This window comes from Uranotaenia lowii, chromosome 3, assembly GCF_029784155.1.
Source record: "Uranotaenia lowii strain MFRU-FL chromosome 3, ASM2978415v1, whole genome shotgun sequence".
Lineage (NCBI taxonomy): Eukaryota > Metazoa > Arthropoda > Insecta > Diptera > Culicidae > Uranotaenia > Uranotaenia lowii.
The window spans coordinates 167,564,628-167,584,592 of NC_073693.1; the positions used below are offsets into that span (position 1 = coordinate 167,564,628).

Consider the following 19,965-nt stretch of genomic DNA (forward strand, 5'->3'; position numbering starts at 1 on the left):
TACAAGCTGTGAACAAATTAAGTGCTTAGAGAATGGATACCGGCTACACTTTCGTTGCTTATTCAACAGCACTGTTCTGCTTTAACACTCACGGGTTCATAAATACAAATTAAAACTGATAAAAGCGATTAATGAAATACTTCCGGCCGTGCTGAGCCAAACCAAGCTAAACTGCGGCCCGAACAAATGCTGCGGGTCCTCGTGATATCTTCAGCATTTGCATTCATCCATTAGAACGGCCTGGTTGAGCAAATTTTAAAATCAAAACGGTCTTTTGATTGGATTTAATTAACCATGTTTACGAAACACGATCTCCGGTCGCGACGCAAATCAACTCCAATTATGTTGCACGTCAGCACCCTCTCTTGCTGGACGCGTCTTTCTGTGTCACACCTCCTTTCGGAGAACGTTTATTGGCAGCGGTACGTCGCGCTACATCAACAGCGAAATTATGTTGCAATACAGCCTACTAATGTTGTCTCTTTTTGGTTTTTCTCCCCTCTTTCGCAACTCTTGCGTCGCACAGGTGAAGATTTGGTTTCAAAACCGGCGGTCCAAGTACAAGAAAATGATGAAGGCAGCGTCCGGACCGGGCGTCGGCTCAGGACTTCCATTGGGCGCGCCCAACCAAGGTGGTCACAGTCCGTCGCAGCATCAGAACATGCACCAAGGTGAGTGTCCCCTCCTTTTTCATGTTTTAAAACCTTCTTGTGTCGTCCGTCGCATCGTGTAAGGTCCCCGTCGCATCATATTCCGCCGCAAAGGTAAGTTTGTTGGCCGCGGAGCTGGTACCTACTGGAGGAAATGCGACCGATTCATTCATCAATTTGGCGGCAGCAGCAGAAGCAGCAGAAACTTTTACCGTCCCTCCACATCGGACTTCGGTTTTCATTTTATTTCATTCTTTTTTTTTGTTTTTGCTTTTGGCTGGGCCTCGGCCAACGGTCCTTTGAACATTTTCGTTTATTGCTTTTAGTGGCGCTTCCTAGACACGGGAAAGGGGCTCCACGCCGTCGTGAAGCATGAATATCGATGAACTACTGTCCGAAATAGAAATAAATTAGGATATAATTAGGGGGTTACACACCGGCGGAATAATAATAATCGGTTCCGATCACGTGCAGGCAGGCCGCTGGACCCTGATGGTTCCAACCGGTGTGGTGGGCGGTGGCGTTTGTTTGCAGACGCGCCGCCGTTGTTGCTGCTGCTGCTGCTGCTGCCGGCGAGGACTTCTTCAGCAGAAGAGAAGCAAATAAAACTTACTCGATTGCAGCTGTTTTGATCCATCCTTGAAAATGTGGCTCACATTTGGTCATTTCATCATATTTTTTTTGTTTCCCTTTCAGCACCCGGCGGTGGTTCTAGCAGTGGGTCTCCATCGCACTTCCTACCTCCCGGACACAGTCCCACGCCGTCGAGTACGCCGGTATCGGAGCTTTCACCTGGTAAGTGTCAATCTCGATTCAGCATCTACTGGCACGGTGGGTGTGTTTTTTTAGAAAGATTTCAACGATGAAAATTCGGCCTCCCTAAAAATTTACCACATTGAAGAGATGACTCTACCCTATCCAACGCACTTTTCACGAACAAAATTGTTCGAAGGACCTAAATCTATTTATTTTTCGAAGTTGTGCGGACAACTTCTAACATTTAAGATCAAATGTATTGAGAATTTTTCAAAAGAAAATTCAGAAAAAAATAATTTTTAATCTGATTTATGGCGCAAATACAAAAATGTTGGAAAGATATTTCAAAATAAATATTAAAAATTTACTACAAATACCAGGTACATTATGCCAAGACCGAAAAAAACAAAAAAAATGTAACAAAGATGTATTTTTTCATAAATCTATCAGTCTTCTTGAATAAATCTGTCTTCCCTTTGCTCTGTTCTTTTCTCAACTATAGTAGTTTCACACAATGTACATTCAATAACAAGAGTTTGGCTCCTTAAAATCGGAGTCAGTGGTTTAATAGGGCCAAAAGTGAAACTTATGTTTAAGTGCCGTTATCTTTAATTTTAGTTGTCAAGCGCCTTCCGAACATTTTCCAGTTAGACTGCACTTCACTTTGCATTGAAAAAATATAGATCACTTATTTACCCAGGAAAGTTATTATTTGGATGATTTTTACTAATATACTGTATGGTGTATGTAATATACTGTATGGTTAGAGATAAATTCATTTAGCTTTGTAAATTTTCCTGAATCATTTCCTATACAAAATAAAGTACGCACTGTCAATATTTTCAAACCACTGTATCTTTTTTCACCAGGGAGGTGGCAATCTAGTTCTTCTTTCGAACAAGAATCTTTTCTTTTTTTCTATCCATCGGGAGAGACGTTTATGGTGTTTTCCTCTCAAAGCAGTACGAAGTCTCAAAAGTCAAAATTTTAACCAATGAGGAATCAGAATGATTGATGTGTTAGTATGCTATCAACCATACTTCTCTAGCATTTGACATTTAGTTCGGGTCCTTGACAGCAAAATGTCAGGTTTGTTATGGGCCCACAAAATCGTGAGCCCGTAATTTTGATGGTTGTCGAATTCAATGACAAAGGATAGGGATGCCATCTCCCTGTTTTTCACACAAGGAATATCAATTCTATCAAGGATTAGTCGAGTTAGCCATGACTTACTGTCATGGCTATGTAGTAACAAACTTGAAAATTGGTTTATTCGTATTCTGACCACGGTAGAAACAAGACGTTATCAATATTTTAGTCAGTATTTTCCTTGTATTACTTATCAAAGAATACAACATTCTTTTGGCGACGAGGAATTTCAAGAACCTCTGGAAGCAACCCAGCTCCAATTCCTGAAATTTTCAAGCAACAACCGATTCAAGATGACCGATAAGGCTTTCCGAGACGCAATTATTCAGCTCACCGTACTTATCACAAATCAGCAGAGGCAGATTGCAGATCTTCAACGGACGAACGCCAATCCGGCTGGCAGTGAGCGAATCATCGAGTCCCTTGCAACTGATATCGACTTCCGGTACGATCCGGACGGCTGAATATTTTTTGAATCCTGGTACGCGCACTTCGAAGACGTTTTCAAGAAAGATGGCAAGGAGTTGGAGGACAACACAAAGGTAAGGTTGCTTATCAGTAAGATTGCCATGCAGTTTCACGAACGCTACGTGAACAATCGTAGAAATCGTCACGAACCGCTCTTCAAGTCGCGCTATCAGTATCTTCAGTACGTGAAGAACGATGCTAAAAACTATTCCACCTGCGTGGCCTCCATCAATAAAAATTGTGAAGCGTTTCAGTTAACGAAGCTCTCCAACGATCAATTTAAAGCACTCCGGTTCGTATGTGGTCTCCAGTCACCACGCGATGCAGACATCTGGACACGGTTGATTGGTAAGCTTGAAGCAGAAGAATACGCAACCAGCAGGTGATAGAACCACTCTGACGCTAGAAAACCTGATGGAGGAATGCAATCGGATCATCAACGTCAAACAAGACACAAAAATAATCGAGAAGGGGGTAACGACAAGTACGTCAACAGCATCACCAAGCATCCGAAGCCGTCTAGCAAGAATGTCCCGAAAACACCCTGTTGGTTGTGTGGAGATCAACATTATATCAAGGATTGCCCTTATCATAGGGTTGCCATCCGTCCCGCAAAAGCGGGACATGTCCCGCTTTTTTGTTGAATGTCACGCTGTCCCGCTTTTTCCTCAAAATGTCCCGCTTTTTTCAAGGAAAACTTAAAAAAAAATCACAAATTAACACCGTAAAAAATCAAAGTTTTTCCTCTTTATGATTAGGTTTTTTTTTATCGATATAAGCAACACAACACAAAAAAAATCAAATGGGTCATTTTTCTCAAAATACTCATCAATTTTACAGAGCTTTCATAAGGCAAAACTAAAAAGCCCTGAAGTTACAATAAGATTCGGATCAATTAATCGTTCTTGGAGCACGTTCAACAAATGAAATAACTTTAGTATACATAGCATAGCATAGCATAGGGTGACTACACACATCTTGCATTGGCTGATACACGAGGTACAACTAATGATCAATCCCGACACGAGATGCCAAAACAAGTATCTGGGTTCAATACTCGTTTCAAGTGCTGGTATTGAGTATTAGTGTGGTACCACAATGCACACTGTGGCAAGTCAATGTAATCATAGAAGGGATGGTCTGAAACAGCAAAATAAACTTTTCAGGTGCAGAGAACTCATACGACCCCGATCAGGAGGGAAAAGCTAAATTATATCAAGATGAGATATTTTGATACTAATTTTTTTTCCTATCTAAATGAGTTATTATTCAGTACTCGTAGGATGTTAAAATATCTCAAATTATATCAAAAAATCTATGCGATCATAGCTAAATTATATCAATTTTAGATATGCTCCTTTCAAGTTTATATCTCATTCAGATAGCATAGTTTGATATTGGACAGAACAAAACCTATCAAAATTATAACTTATCAAGATATGAGTGCTTCAAGAAAAATTGCTAGTGGCATATGTCAATAAACCTCATTATTTGTTAAAACCATGCCCCATTTTTGGTTTCCCAAAAGTTGGATTCAATTTTACGAATCGGTTGAGCGAAACTCATTGATGTACGGTTTGGCCTGTTGACTTCGATGTCCGTGTTTCAGAAAAAGTTGCACGTATATCAAAATCAGATATAATCATTTTATATTAGGACAATTCGAAAAAAATCTTTATCATTGAAAATGAACTCAACCACATTCAAGTCTGTCAATTAGAATAAGATATAATTCAGATTGGAGAAACTTAAAATCGATAATTTGGAGTACTTCATTATAACTGAATCAGATATAAATATCTTGGTGAGATACGTTTGAGTTATTATTTTGATATGCTCTCCTGTTCGGGACCCTACATACAGTGGATGCTGTTTTCAGACAGGAGAGGGGAGGGTTTTTTTTATGTTTACGGGGAATCCTACTTGGCAAATAGGATTGATGAAAAATAATGTTATGATTTATAAATAAATACAAAAATAAACAAATAAATACAAAAACAATGAAACGAGCTCACCAATTTTGTGATGAATCCAGCTGAGTCCATGAGGGCTTTTTTAAGATATGGAACCAACTGACCACCTTTCGAAAAACTAAGGCTAATCCACGCACATTAAATAACATTTTATTTTTACAAATGTTCACATTTTAAAAAAATTTTCGGTTCAATTTTCCTTAACCGAAAGAAAATTGACATGATCAAAATAAAACACGACTGCACTCCACCAAGGCTTGATTAGATCCAATGAAATAACTTTAGTATACATGATGAAAATATTGCTTAAGTTGCTTCTAATTGATTAAAAAAAACTTAATTTTTCGACAGAATCTAAGTTCAGTTGCCTTTTACACACCATTTTTTTCATCTTAATAAGTCGAGTATACAATGATGGAAATATTCTTTAGTTTCAAATTTTTGAAACAAATTTGAAATATATTTTTTAATGCACAAAGGTTTTTTACACGATATTAAATTCGCTGTTGACATGTAAATAGGACTTGAAATATTTTTCTTAAATAACGTGGTAGTCAAGGTTACTGAAGTCATAAATAAATCTATAATTTCAAAGAATTTTGAGCAAATTTTCATCACAGAACACAGAATTTTGAAAATACTCACAGATTCCACAACATTTTAGAATTGCATACGTTTTTTCGAATTTTTTTTTACGTCGTTATACATTTTAATTTTTGAGTATTAAATGGAAAATATGATAAGATTATTAATGTTCTTTGATTTTTCTTAATACAAATGTTAAAAAGACACAAATTGATATGACTTTTTTATAAAATTATTGAAAAAAACGTCACAGAAAACCATCACAGAATTTTTGGATAAAATCTTAGAACGTCAGGTTTTTTCATAATCAAAACACAGATTTTTTTTTGAAAACTTTGGTGTTGATTTGCGAGAACCGTGAAAAAAAACCGTAATCTTGGCAAAAAACCGTGCAAATAGAAGTCATGTAAGAAAACTTGAAATAAATTCGTGTTTAAAAAAATTCTTAGTGTACTTTCTTTAAATAACCTGGGCTGATGGTATACGTATAAGTATGGCAATAGAATTTAGCTTTTATTAAGAATTTCGTAAATGTCCCGCTTTTTTTCTGCTGTGTCCCGCTTTTTTGTCGTGAAATGTCCCGCTTTTTTCTGGAAGTATCTGGGAAGCCTACCTTATCAACATTGTTATTGCAGCAGGTGCAAGAAGAAGGGACACAAATATGGTTATTGTTCCTCTGCTGAGCAAAAAACAATCGAGCCGGTCGACCAACCAAAGCCCAAGGACACCGTCAAATCCAACGGCACTTTGGTTAATCGATTGGATCACTCCACGAAACGGAAATACATCAAGGTGGATCTCAACAACTTCCAAGTCCAGTTACAACTAGACTGTGCGTCGGACATTACAATCATCTCCGAACAGGTCTGGGAAACAATTGGTCAACCAGCAATTCAAGAGCCGGAAGTTGTAGCTGTCAGCGCATCAGGAGACGAGATTGGTATCATCGGTGAATTCCTTGCAAACATCACCATTCATGGTACCGAGTTTTTATTTCAACAAACCCGGATCTCAACGTTTCGGGCATTGAGACGATCGACTCAGTCAGTGACTTTAATCACGCTGATCCAGTCCGTGCAGCAAAAATCCAACATTCGACATTGCAGTTTGTGCGTCGCGAAATCCTCAAGGAAAACCAATCTGGTGTCATGGCTGATTCCAACAAAGCCATGGGAGCGCATCCATGTCGACTTCTCTGGTCCCGTGGATGGCTACTACTACCTAGCTATAGTTGACGCATATTCCAAGTGAAACACTGGAGATCCTTCAAGAAACCTTCGCAAGGTATGGATATCCACATACCCTGGTATCAGGCTACAGTTCCCAGTTCGTAAGCTCAACGTTCAAGCAGTTCTGCGAATCAAACGGAGTCTGCCACCTGATCACGGCTCCGCAACACCCGCAGTTAAACGGACAAGCTGATAGTTTCGTTGACACACTGAAAAAAGATCTTAAGAAGCTCGTTAAGGGGGAAAGCAGGGAAGCTTTCCAGCATCTTCAAATTCTGTTGTCCACGTACCGTTCAACACCGAATCGAAACGCTCCCGAAGGTTGTACACCTGCTGAACTTTTCCTGAAAAAAACCGCTTCGAACAACTCTGGATCTTGCCAAGCCGCAGATTCCAAGCCCAACTGAAGTGAGCACGAAGCAACGCCATGATGATAGTTTCATCAAGCCTCCTCCTGCCACTATCCATTCTCAGTCACCTGATACTTTAGTTTAGTTTAATGATCCCGCGCCGATCCTCCGGTGCATAGGGCCGTGGTAAAAGACCTCCACTGTTGACGATCCGGGCCAGCGTCTTCACCTGGTCCCAGTCAAGATTCTCGTCGACAGTTCGGATTTCAGCGGCTAGGCTTCGCCGCCACGAATTTCTGGGTCTGCCTCTTCTTCGATGACCTTCTGGATTCCAATCTAGCGCCTCTCTGCAAATCTCGTTTTCATCTCTTCGCAGCGTGTGCCCAATCCATCTCCACTTACGTTCCCGAATCTCGTTTTTTAGCGCCTTTTGATGACACCGGCGATGTAGTTCCTCATTCGAGATCCAGCTGCCAGGCCACCAAGCGCGGATGATATTCCGCAGGCAGCGGTTCACAAATACTTGCAGTTTTCGCGTCGTTACCGCATATGTGCACCAAGTTTCGCACCCGTACAGCAATACGGATTTGACGTTTGAGTTGAAGATTCGGATTTTTGTTCGTATAGAGATCTGGCGTGACCGCCAGATGTTTCGGAGACTCGCAAACGCAAATCGGGCCTTTCTGATCCGTGTTTCGATGTCTTTTCTGGTACCACCATCAGGCGTAATCTGGCTACCAAGATACTGGAAGCACTCCACTTTCTCAACTTGTTGCCCAGCTACCATGAAACTGGAGGGATTTCCTGTGTTGATCTCCATCGACTTGGTCTTTCCGACATTGACTTTGAGACCTGCTGCCTTGGAACTTTCGGTGAGGTCGTCGAGTTTACTCTGCATATCTGGTTGTGTTTGGGCGAGCAAAACAATATCGTCAAGGTCAAGGTCGTTCAGTTGCTCCATTGTTGAAGGATTCCACGGCAATCCTCGGTTCGGTGCACAGTCAATCGATCCAATCAGAATCTCATCCATTACGATTAGAAAAAGTAGCGGTGATAGAATACATCCTTGTCTCACTCCAGCAGTTACCGGGATTGGTTCGGACAAGACACCGTCGTGCAAGACCTTGCACGAAAATGCCTCATACTGTGCTTCGATGAGATGGACTAGTTTCTCTGGGACCCCTCGTCGCCTTAGAGCCGCCCAGATGTTTTCATGGTTAAGTCGGTCGAATGCTTTTTCGAAATCAACGAACACCAGCAGAAGAGAGTCCTGGAATTCGTTGATTTGTTCCAGTATGATTCGTAGCGTTGTGATGTGGTCCACACATGATCGTCGAGATCGGAATCCAGCTTGTTGCCGTCGGAGTGTAGCGTCTATTTTCTCCTGGATTCTGTTCAGAATCACTTTTCAGAGTACTTTGAGGGTTGTACAGATCAACGTTATGCCTCGCCAGTTACCGCACTCTGTCAGGTCTCCTTTCTTCGGGACCTTTACGTTCACCTTTACGTTCACCTTCACCTTCACCTGATACTGTTCAGTTCAAAATCGTAGGCTTCTCAATTGATGTACAATGCACGACGATTTCTTCTAAAGGGGAAGATGTCACCGAATAGTCGAGTTAGCCATGACTTGCTGTGATGGCTATGCAGTAACAAACATGAAAATTTGTTAATTCATATTCTGACCACGATAGAGACAAGGCTGATCGCTATTTCACAGCATAGAAAGTTTGTCTGGCTTCTTATAAGTCTAAAAGAAATCAATTTCCTGTTTGTTTATTCTATTTTAGGCACGATTAAATCTGATATGATGGTGAAAAAGCAAGTTTCCGAGATATTCGTAAACTTCAAGCTAAAAACCGTCAGGAAATATTTTGGAAATCAAAATTGCTTTAAGATACGTTTAAAATGAGCCAGCAGAACGAATTAGAAGCAAAAAGCTAAAAACCTTAGCGGTTGAGCACGATAGATGAAGTAAGCGGTTGTCTACAATAAAACTTGAATTCCTCGAGAAGTGGCTAAACACTACCACGAAGTTTTTTAGATCCTACTTTAAACCTTTAAACCGACTCATTCTAATGATTATTTCATTTACTATTTATTGTTTGTTTTGAAATGTCCTGTTAAATTTGTACATTTTTTGTCATAAATCAGGATTAAAAGCATCTTTGTCAGAATTTTCTTCATTTAACTTTTAAAATAATTGCAATGTTTTAATTTAAGTGCTAGAATATGTTTTTTTATTATTTCAGAAGGTATTTGAAATGAATAAACGTGAATTTTCGTCCATACAAGTCCATACAATACAAAGAAAAACTTAATATCTATTGATATTTTTTATGAACAGTGCGTTGGATAGAGTATCGTCGTCTCTATAATGTGGTAAGGTTTTAGAGATGCGGAATTTTATTTTTAAATTTACTCAAAACACACACCGGTGCCTAGAGCTTTCGTAACCGTCACACATTTTTTTCGCAGCAAGGAATCCGATGATCACTAATAGTGTTTTTGTCTTTCACCCAACTGCCGATCGAATTCCAGGCCTCAGTCCGCCCTCTCAAGCACCCTGGGAGCAGAAACCGCCCCCGCACCACTGGGGTGACCACAAGCCCCCGCAGATGGCACCGCAGACGAACCACGCACCTCCGCAGCCGACCCACGCGCCCCAGATGGGCGGCTACGTACCTCAGTACTGGTATCAACCGGAAACGAATCCATCACTATTAACGTAGGTATAGTTGAACTGAAGGTTCTCGGATCGGATCCCCGGACCTCGGACGGACCGAAACAAGTCCACACATAAATACAATTCCGTTGATGTTCCACGTCCGTTTCGATTCATATTTTTACTCAACCTTCGCACACACACTTTTCCTTTTGTTCTTGCGGCGACCGACCATCAACAAAACTCTCTGTTGTTGGTTCGTGGTCGTTGTTGTTGTTGTTGTTGTTGCTGGACTACACAGTCAGTCAGGTAGAAGTGGAGTTTTCGAGCTTCCTGTTTGAGTGGTTTAGTTTTTTTACTCTTTTTTTCTTCTTTCGTTACTCATGTGTTTTGCTTACACTTGGTATACACATTGTGTTCAACCATTTTTTACTACTTCTTCTTCTTTCCATTCTGCCATATCAAGACTTGTATCTAATTACTCAGCGAAAAACGAAAAATATGAATGTGTCTTACAAGTTCTTGGGGGCCCCTCGCTGAAACGGCGAAAAACAAGCTCTCGTGCTGGTCGAAACAGACCCCCTCACCCCCTCTCGGTCCGCAACCCAACCATCAGCCACTAACGATGACGGCCGCCCCCCTCGCTCCACCTCATCGATCGTCGTCGTCGACGTCATGTTGTTGAGAGACGGATTTCTTTAATGGCTGCCATCACCGGTGATGGTGTTTGAGGTTGTGGGGATGTTTTGTGGTCAGGGTCTTACAAGTCAGCATATTTTTGAGGGTTTTCCTCTTATCTTTAACATGTTTAAATAGCATCCTTTTTGGTCTCACATGATCAAATTTTGTTTTTTTTATTACAACTTGATTGTTTCAAACGATTCAGTTACAAACCTGTACCAGTTGACACGACTCAATCGTTGATCAAGAGAAATCTAATGACATCCATTTGATGTCAAAATGTGTGGGAATTATTCCGGAATAGTTAATCAGTGTTGTGATTCCCTTTCAGACCATATCATCATGTCAACCTAGCAATTCAAGCAATTTTTGAAATATAGTTCAAATATTGAAATGAACCATGTGTTCTAAGAAAGCGCAATAAATATAGGATCATTGATTTCTAATTTAGGTATTGGGTATTGCTTGAAAGCACAAAAACTGAAATCAGCTGTTTTAATAATTGCATACTGTTTTGATAACTGGATTAGCTACTTGTGTTCGGTAAAATCAGCATCAATTATTTCTCTTCACAATTTCAAAACCAGTTTGTGCCAGGCTAGATAGGTATATCAATATCGTTGAGAACATCAATACTCACTTTGATTCGACAAATACTGATCTTAAAAAAAGTAGAATTAGGAAAGTCGAATAATATTTATTTTCTAATTCTAAAACAGTTTATTTTTGGAAAAACATCAAGGGCATATTTTGCGAGCTTATGAGTATAAACCTAAGCCACTTCGGGCTTGCTGTGAAGGGGAGCCCTGATTGCGTCGCCCTTCTACATAGTCAATCAATGAAGAGCAAACGTCTAACCGACAGTTTTGAGCTTTCTTCTCACATTGTCTTACGCTTACATCTGTAGAGACGCGAATATTTGACATCACATTTTCAAGCTGTCAACGTTGGATTTTTGTCTTGTGGATAGAGAATTTGAGCTACGAGAGTTGAAAAATTACACAGTGAAATCCAGAAATATTTAGTACACAATTGAAATCAGCAGCGGTGTCTTCAACATCAACAACGTTTAGGTACTGCCATGGGAGATAATAACCAAACAGTAGCGCCACATAATTCTCCATAGAAGAGTTTAGAGTATTTGTGAAGCTTTTGGAAACATGCATATAATTAAAAGAGAATTAGCTTCTCATTTTATTTTGTAATTATTGGGAAAAATTTTGTCTTAAGAAGGTACTTGCATTCATTTGATTTTTTTGCAAAAATCTACGAAAAATGTACAAACAGCTTCCACATAAAAGCAGACATTTCAAAAGTGCATTTTTCATAAATGGAATACGACTCTTAAATGAATCTAAATAAATTTAAATCTTCTTCCAGTACAATACACAACTCAAACACTCTGTTGATTCCAGAAAAAAAACATCAAATTTGTTACTTTGGTTACAGAAAACAGGATAAAATTCCAGTTTTTTCAAAAAGTTTATTTTCTTTGTTAGAAGGCTTTCCAAAACCGAACTTTCATAAATTTAGCTTACAAATATCTTAAACATTTATTTTAAATGTAAGTTTTTATAGAAATATAACTTTTTCATTCAAAAACTATCTAAATACTCAGGTGTGTTTTTAATGGCACGAAAAACACCAGTTTTTGAAACTCAATTTACCGCTTAGAATCTATCAATATTTTTTCAAATTTTTAAAATACTAGACGGAGACGTACAAATTGATTCTATTTACTTTTTTAAAAACCCCTGAAGGAAAAAGCCGTAGTAAAATGCGTTTTAAACTCATCTAAAATTTTCACCTTTTTGTTTACATTTTTTCCTTAATACAAAACGTCAAAGATTCATCTGGCATCCCGAATACCCAGCAGTACAACGGCATACTAAATTGGAGAAAATCTACAGACTCTGGCGATCTGCAGCAATACAATTTAACATTCAGCGCCTACTGGGTTTCACTTCCAGAACTAACCGTTTTTCATCATTGCAGTAAATACAAATAGTTTTAAAAATAAAGGTTTTGGATGACACAATTAAATTTCGGCCAGTATTAATGACTCAATTAGATAAGAAAATCTTTAATTTACTAGTACCAACGATTTCCGTGTAAGCAACATCATTTTTGTTATTTTTGTTATTTTTGTCATTTTTTTCAATTTCGTCATTTTTGTCATTTTTGCCTCTTTTGTCATTGTTCAGGATCGCCCCTGATGGCAGGATCGATAGCATCAGACCTTTCTTTACTGAATAAAAATACGCACTCATTCTCAAAACATTACAAATTAGTGGACTGTATTACCGAACTTAGAACCACAGTACAATTATTCCGACACAAACTCTGGCCTCTCTGGGCCTCTGACTATAGCCATGCTGGCCTCTGACTCTGGCCTCACGGGCCTCTGATAGTGTTGCTGTGATCCGTCTCCGATGGTGGTTGGCTAGGAAAGAGACCGAGCCTTGGGCTGGATTTGGCTGGACCCTTCAGAAAACCCGAGGCCCGAGGAAAACCGATGATAATTTGGCGCGCAACGCCAACCGTTAATGCTAGCAGCATGGCGATGCTGCTACTGAGCCTTTTCTATTATAAGGGTGGTTCAATTGAGCTCGTTCGTTCCAGAACAGTCATTTTTGTCTATTTTGTCATATTTCTCATTTTTGTAATTTTTTGTCATTCGTTTTCTTTGTCATTTTCGTCATTTTAAAAATTTCTATTCCAGCATTTTTGATTTTTTGGTCCCTTGTTTTAATTTCATTATCGTTTTGAATGCTTTATTATGTAACTAGAATTCCTTATTTAAACTTAAAATTCTTCTCATAAACTCTAGTTTTGGTTTTTAAATTGAATAGCAAACTTTCCTAAAGATTTTAAAGGTAAGACGGAAGAACATGTTTCTGAATGAGATCTCATTTCTTGAGCTTCCCAAAAAAGATCCCTCTCTTGGAAGAAACATTTTTATAAAATAAAGATAATGACAATCCATTTTTACAAAAAAAAACATCTAAAATCTTCAAATTTTACTACAGCTCTCAAATTGAAAACAACTGCTCCAAATTTTGAATCAGGGACCTGTTGAAAACGCAGGTTTCAGTGGTGGAGTAGAGTTATCTTTTTTTTTTTGTTGGTATTTTAAACCAATTGAGGCCCTTAGAGCCAAAGGGGTATAAGTGCATAAAACCTGATTTCGAGAAAAAAGCACTTGAACTTCGTTGTGTTCCAGTAAATTCCATAGATATTTTTTAATAAATTTTTTTCATGTGAATGATTTTTCTAAATAAAAACAAAGCATTTTGCAACATTTTCCCAAAAAACAACGTTTATTTGACGTTTATTGAGGCGATACATATTTTTTAAATTTGGTACTTATACCCCTTTGGCTCCAAACACATGCACTTATACCCCTTTGCCACCAAATAAATTCACTTATACCCCTTTGCCACCAACAAATTTTCACATCCAGGTTTTTTGATCTTATTTATATGGGTAAGAAACCATAAATATTCATTGCTGCAAGAGTCAATTTGTTTTCGTATAAATATATTTTTTGTTGTTTTGATGAGAAATATACTCTGGTACAGTAGGTTAAGAGATTTTAAGGCTGAAGATCGACCTGGTCTTGGCAACTTCTACTAAATCTCTCCAAACAACGTTTTTTTCATCAAGATTAATTTATAATAATTCGTGAAAGGTATTTTCCACTAAATTCCAATCACCACGTGTTTTGTACGTCTTTGCCTAATCAATTGGGTATTGGAATGGGACTTGCGGTCACTCTGAGTTGGTTTTTTACAGTAAATTAACGATAGGCGCTTCAATATTAACCCAATTATCTCGTACAAATATTTTTTTTTTGTACTTTATAAGCCTTTCATCCGTGACACACTTCATATATCCAGAAATCAGGAATTTGTGATCCGCTAATTTGTTATTGAAATAGAAAAAATAATTAAATATATTAATTTTTTTTTCTACTAGAATTATCACTAAATGCAATCAGTTGAATCATAGTTGATGGTAAATTTTTAAACATCATCAGCTATTCAAAAGAAAAGTGAATTACATTAATTTTAAAATTTTTTGGTCCCGATGAAAAAACATTACTTTCATGAAATCAAGTTAGGGTTGGTGGCAAAGGGGTATAAGTACATCAGTTTAATGGACTTTGGAGGCAAAGGGGTATAAGTGCAGCACTTATACCCCTTTGGCTCCAAACAAAAAGGAAATTTCAGTAAGCACGATTTTTTCAACGAGATCTAAACATAGCAAAATAGTGAAATAAAATTATGATTAAAATAGTATATGAAGATTGACAGTCAAGGATTCGTTCTAGATGGTTATCTCGATTTTTTCCATTTTGTCACTTATACCACAGAGAACAGACGTACAAGCTCGAACAAAAAATCTTCCAAAAAGTGTGTAAAATTTCAAATGCTGACATTAAAAAAATACGTTAGAAATTGACTTGAAATAGTGCAATCTATTGTGCCGTTCAAAAGTTACAAATCAAATTTTCAGGTGGCCAGTTTTCGAAAAGGCCCAGCCAAAAGAAACAGAAATTTTTTTCAAAACTATCGTTGGAAATTTTACACAAGTTTCGTGGGCTAGCTTGTATGTCTGTTCTCTGTGCTTATACCCTTTTGGCTGCAAGGGCCTCAATTGGTTTATTCATCCCCATAGAGTTATCTTTATTCAACTTTGTTCGTCAAGTCCTGAAATAACTACACATTACATTAGCGATAGCTAAATATTTGGCACTTTCCACTTCTCATATTCCCTAACCGGGAAAGTTCTCATTTCTCAAGAAGTAAAATGAGATTACTACTCATTATTTCTGGAAACACTGTTGTGTTACCACGAAACTAGTTTGAGAAATCTCTCTTGACCATGTGATGATTTAAACATTTGTACTGTTATCATCATCACCATCCTATTGTTCTCTGCAATCATCAATTGCGAATTGGACAAAGCAAGAGGAACCGAAACACTTTGTTTTGGTTTCGTCGCGGTGAAATAATATGTTCCGCTAATGGATCGGCCCGATCCGGAAAAACGGTTCTGCTGCATGCATCTGAAACCGTAGGTATCAACAGGACCAAATGCTCTGAAAAAGCAATTGAGCAAAGTTCCTGGATCAGCTCTCAATTTGCAATCTTCATACTCGGTATCGTCTATTTTTCCTATGCAGTAATGTTCTTGGCAGATGGAAAATTCTTTTAACAATCATGCTCGGAACGACTTTCACCTTCAAGTAAATTGTCGGAACTACGGATAGTAATTGTGGGTTAATGAAAAAAAAAACCAGAAAATGCTTCGAACATACCCAAATCGTATCCAAAACCTCGATTTCTTCAGCTGCCGTTTAGTTTTAGAGGAGCCTGATCATGTGTCCCTTAACACACTCACCGTTCCCTAACACTTGGAATGTGATGTTTGTGTAGAGGGCAGTTGCTTGTTTGTAAAACTAATTCCAGACAAATCTTTCGGCTGATGAAAGTTGCCACATCACATTTTCCGTTCGGGAAACTTAAATTTAACGAAAATTTAACTTTAAAAATGTTTTTTTTAAACATTTCTGATATAAAAGTTTAATTTTCTTATCATATTCTTCGATCCGATGTTAAGAAATGTTCCATTTAATACCGAAAATTTAGAATTTTTTCTCGCGTTTGGAAAGAATAGGTACCTCGCTTTTTGACATTTGAATTCCTAACATCATCATTTTGATCGCAGTGCCCTCTGAAAGTCGTTTTGAGCTGCACATTGCCAAAAACAGATAAGTGCAGATTGGTTTTTACCAGTGAACGCCACCACCGAGCAGGAGCTTGCAATTATCGAATCGACGATAACTTGCGGGGTGTTTCAGATCTATGTTGTTTATCTATAGGTTCTTATTTAATTTTTGGCATTTCGGCGAGTTTTAAAAATTCAAGGTAGAATATTTAGAAAGAACATGAAAGTATTATAGGTGGAAAGATCAAAGCTAGAGCGACTAGCTTTGACTAGCGAGAAATTGAATAGTTGGTGAAAATGTGAGCAGGGCTTTTGTTTTGTGAACAGCTTTTGAACTACTTGCGTGATTCTTTGCCGCGCGCCGTTTCAATGTTGATAGGAAGCGATGAAGAAACCCATCGCATTCCTACCCACATTGAAACACGGACGGGTCGAACACATGAGATTGTGTCCGACCGGGCATCTATAATACTTTCATGTTCTTTCTAAATATTCTACCTTGAATTTTCACAACTCGCCGAAATGCCAAAAATTAAATAAGAATATATCCCGGCGGCGATTAAAATAAGATAACAGAATTTATCTATAGGTGGGGACAACCAAAAGTTTAAATATTAGTTCGTTGTATCCATACAGTTGTTTATGAACGATTGTGATTTAAAGCGACGCCATAACAGAGTCAAGTTATAAGCACCCAAATGTAGCCATGAATAGGGGAACATCCCCTATTATGCGCCACCTAAGTGAATCGCGGATTTTCTATGTATTCCACGTACAAATTTTGTTAAAAATAGGTGTAATCATTGAAGAAAAGTGTTTTCTACAAATGCCTATGATTTTTTATTACTCAAATTGTTATAGTTTCTTCAAAAACTTGATTTTTAAAAACCATATTCAAAGCCACAGAACAAAACTGTGTAACAAATACGCGCCGCTGTGTATTCAATACGCGCCAAGCAGCCGAACATACCCGAGAGTAGCCGAAGACCGAAAATACACCAATACTTACAGACACTTTGACTGAAAAGAAAATCAAAATGGATTAATCAAAATTTAAAAAAAAAAAAAGGAAAAATAGATTTTTTGGGCTGAATTAACGTTCAAAATGGCCTTTTTGAAAAATTAATGTAATTTCCAGCCTACTACGATTGGCGCGTTATAACGAGCCCATGGGCCGTGATAAAACATACCCATAAAAATCATACCTTGGCGAGTTCAGTATGATTTTTTAGCATACAATCATAGTTTAGATTTTCCTCTATCGATGTGTCAGAAAATTTTGTCTTATTCGTTTTTCTCTGCTTGGTGACACCTTACTAAAAGTGTTTTAAAATTTAGATCAAAATGAAGAAAAAACTAAATTGTGAAATTATCACGACACAGGGGCACTTTAAGGAAAAATTCATACTTGCCATGACCAACCACAGCATTTATAACAAATTGGTAATATTTTGCAGACTTAAAATGTTTCAGATTCTTCAAAACAATGGTGGCGCGTATTAGCCACATGGGGCGTTATATGGTTTTCCCCCCTACTTATTAGGAGGAATGTTTGGGACGCAAATAAACTTGTTTATTATTTAGAAGAAAAGCGTCGCCATGTTGTGCGTCAGAAAGAAAAAGCGTAAATGAAAGGTTGCTTTGGTTGTGATTTATGAAATTACATGAAACGTTGTATGCCGTCGACTTGGCGACTTCAACGTCGAGGCGCTCATGAACGTTTGTGACGTAGCAATCAAAACATTGAAAAAACTGATTCTCACACTCGTGCAAGGGTACTCTTGTTCCCACCTATAGACAGACGGTAGCAACGTTACACGATTTGTCTATGTATCGTGTGACCAACATCTTTTGGATAAGTGGTCGTAAATCTCGTTTTTAAGCTTTTTTTTCCTCAGATTTAAGCTTTTTTTGCCTTGAGAGCATAGGAGACGAAAGCTTAAATCTGAGGAAAAAAGCTTAAATCTGTCAAAACGAGGGGAAAAAAAGGGAAATCTGAGAGATGTGCTCCATACGGTTTGAATAGCGTTGCCGCCGCCTGCCTTAGATAAACCACATAGGGCCAGATGGGGTTCCAACACAGACGGCGGCAACGTTACACGATTTGTCTATGTATCGTGTGACCAACATCTTTTGGATAAGTGGTCGTAAATCTCGTTTTTAAGCTTTTTTTTCCTCATATTTAAGCTTTTTTTGCCTTGAGAGCATAGGAGACGATAGCTTAAATCTGAGGAAAAAAGCTTAAATCTGTCAAAACGAGGGAAAAAAAGGGGAAATCTGAGAGATGTGCTCCATACGGTTTGAATAGCGTTGCCGCCGCCTGTTGCCATCGCTTGTTCTAAAAATAGCTGCCTAGCTTGTCACACCGCTGTGCATGATTTTCAATCGATCGATTTCAGAAGGTACATTTCCTACTCCGTGGAAAATCACATCAAGCTCACTCACTCACATAAGTAAAGAAATGTTCATCGTGTAGTGAATTTCAGGTCAATATCGATTCTTTGCTGCTTTTCCAAAGTGCTAGTTAGAAGTCCTGATATACGAGAGAATCTATTCAGCAGCCACTCCAATACTCACCAATGTCCAGCACGGGTTCATCGAGATACGATCAATCTTTACAAACCTAATGACAGCGATTGGCATTCTGCAACAGGTAGAAAACTGCAAGTAGATTCGATATACGTAGATTTCGCTAAGGTTTTCGACAAAGAACCTCACAGAATCGTAAGAGACGAACTTGATCGATATGGATTTCCCGAGTGGGGAACTAAAAGGCCGTATTCGTATTTGCTAATCCGTCAAGGCTTTATAAACATTCGTGGAACTCACTCCTCCGTGTTCGACCTGCCGTCTGGTGTTCCGCAGGGTAGTCATCTTGGACCGCTTGTCTTCGTGATTTCAACATTCCTTCAGTCCCCGAAACTGCTGTTTGCAGATGACCTTGAAATCTACCGGACCATTGACTCGATATTGGATTGTGTTGCGCTTCAGGAGGACGTCAAACGTATATATAAGCTATAAGCTTTAACCTCACGTCTACGAATACGTGAGTGACTTCTCTCTCGAAAGAGTAACCTTCATTTAAGACCTTGAAAATGTTGCGCAATCCAATGTTGGGTTTTCTTCGTTTTGTGCGCCGGCGCCGAGTCCTGTTGGAAAACTCAATCCCTGGAACCAAAATGTCGACGTGCCCACGGTTCGACGACATTCTGTAGAACTAGTTCCCGATATGTATTTTGGTTGATCTTCACTCATTCAGGGACAAAAACTAGCGGAGTCCGGCCATCACTGGTGATTCCGGCCCAAACCATCACCGATGCTGATTTCTGTCGCCGGATGGCCGTCAGCAAGTCGGCATTGCTTCGTCATCTGTCTGGCAAACCGAACTCTGACGTCCTGCTTATTCACGAACTGCTGTACGGTGAAGAGTTTCTCGTCGGTAAACATGATATTCTTCAACGGTTGAACCTTCCTTCCGCGGCCCTCTTCAGCAGCGCCTTCGCCCTTTTTACCCGTTCTTTTTTCTGCTTCACCGTGAGGTCTCGAGCCTTTTGGATCTTGTAGGGCTTGGTCTGAAGTTTATCTTTCAGGATCCGACGGAGACTTCGACCCGATATGTTGAGAACCCCTGCCAATTTAGTGGCACTACGACGAGTATTTCTCTCAAGGCGCTTCTAGACGATTTTCGCCATGGCAGGTGTCACCACAGTAGGTCGGTGCCCCCCA

The 19,965-nt window shown here is 38.9% G+C and overlaps 1 protein-coding gene across 3 annotated transcripts in view; it reads left to right on the forward strand.

The window, feature by feature from the left end:
- The window catches only part of LOC129755048 (homeotic protein distal-less), a 166,390-nt gene that overhangs the window by 143,462 nt on the left and 2,963 nt on the right, over window positions 1-19,965 (forward strand). The window contains exons 4-6 of one of the 3 annotated variants that reach the window (XM_055751353.1): window positions 527-671; window positions 1,347-1,444; window positions 9,689-9,888. In XM_055751353.1, the coding sequence (XP_055607328.1) occupies window positions 527-671; window positions 1,347-1,444; window positions 9,689-9,888 (443 nt within the window). Of the gene's footprint in view, window positions 1-526; window positions 672-1,346; window positions 1,446-9,683; window positions 9,889-19,965 lie in introns of all 3 variants that reach the window. The other 2 variants (XM_055751352.1, XM_055751354.1) reach the window with 2 other exon arrangements.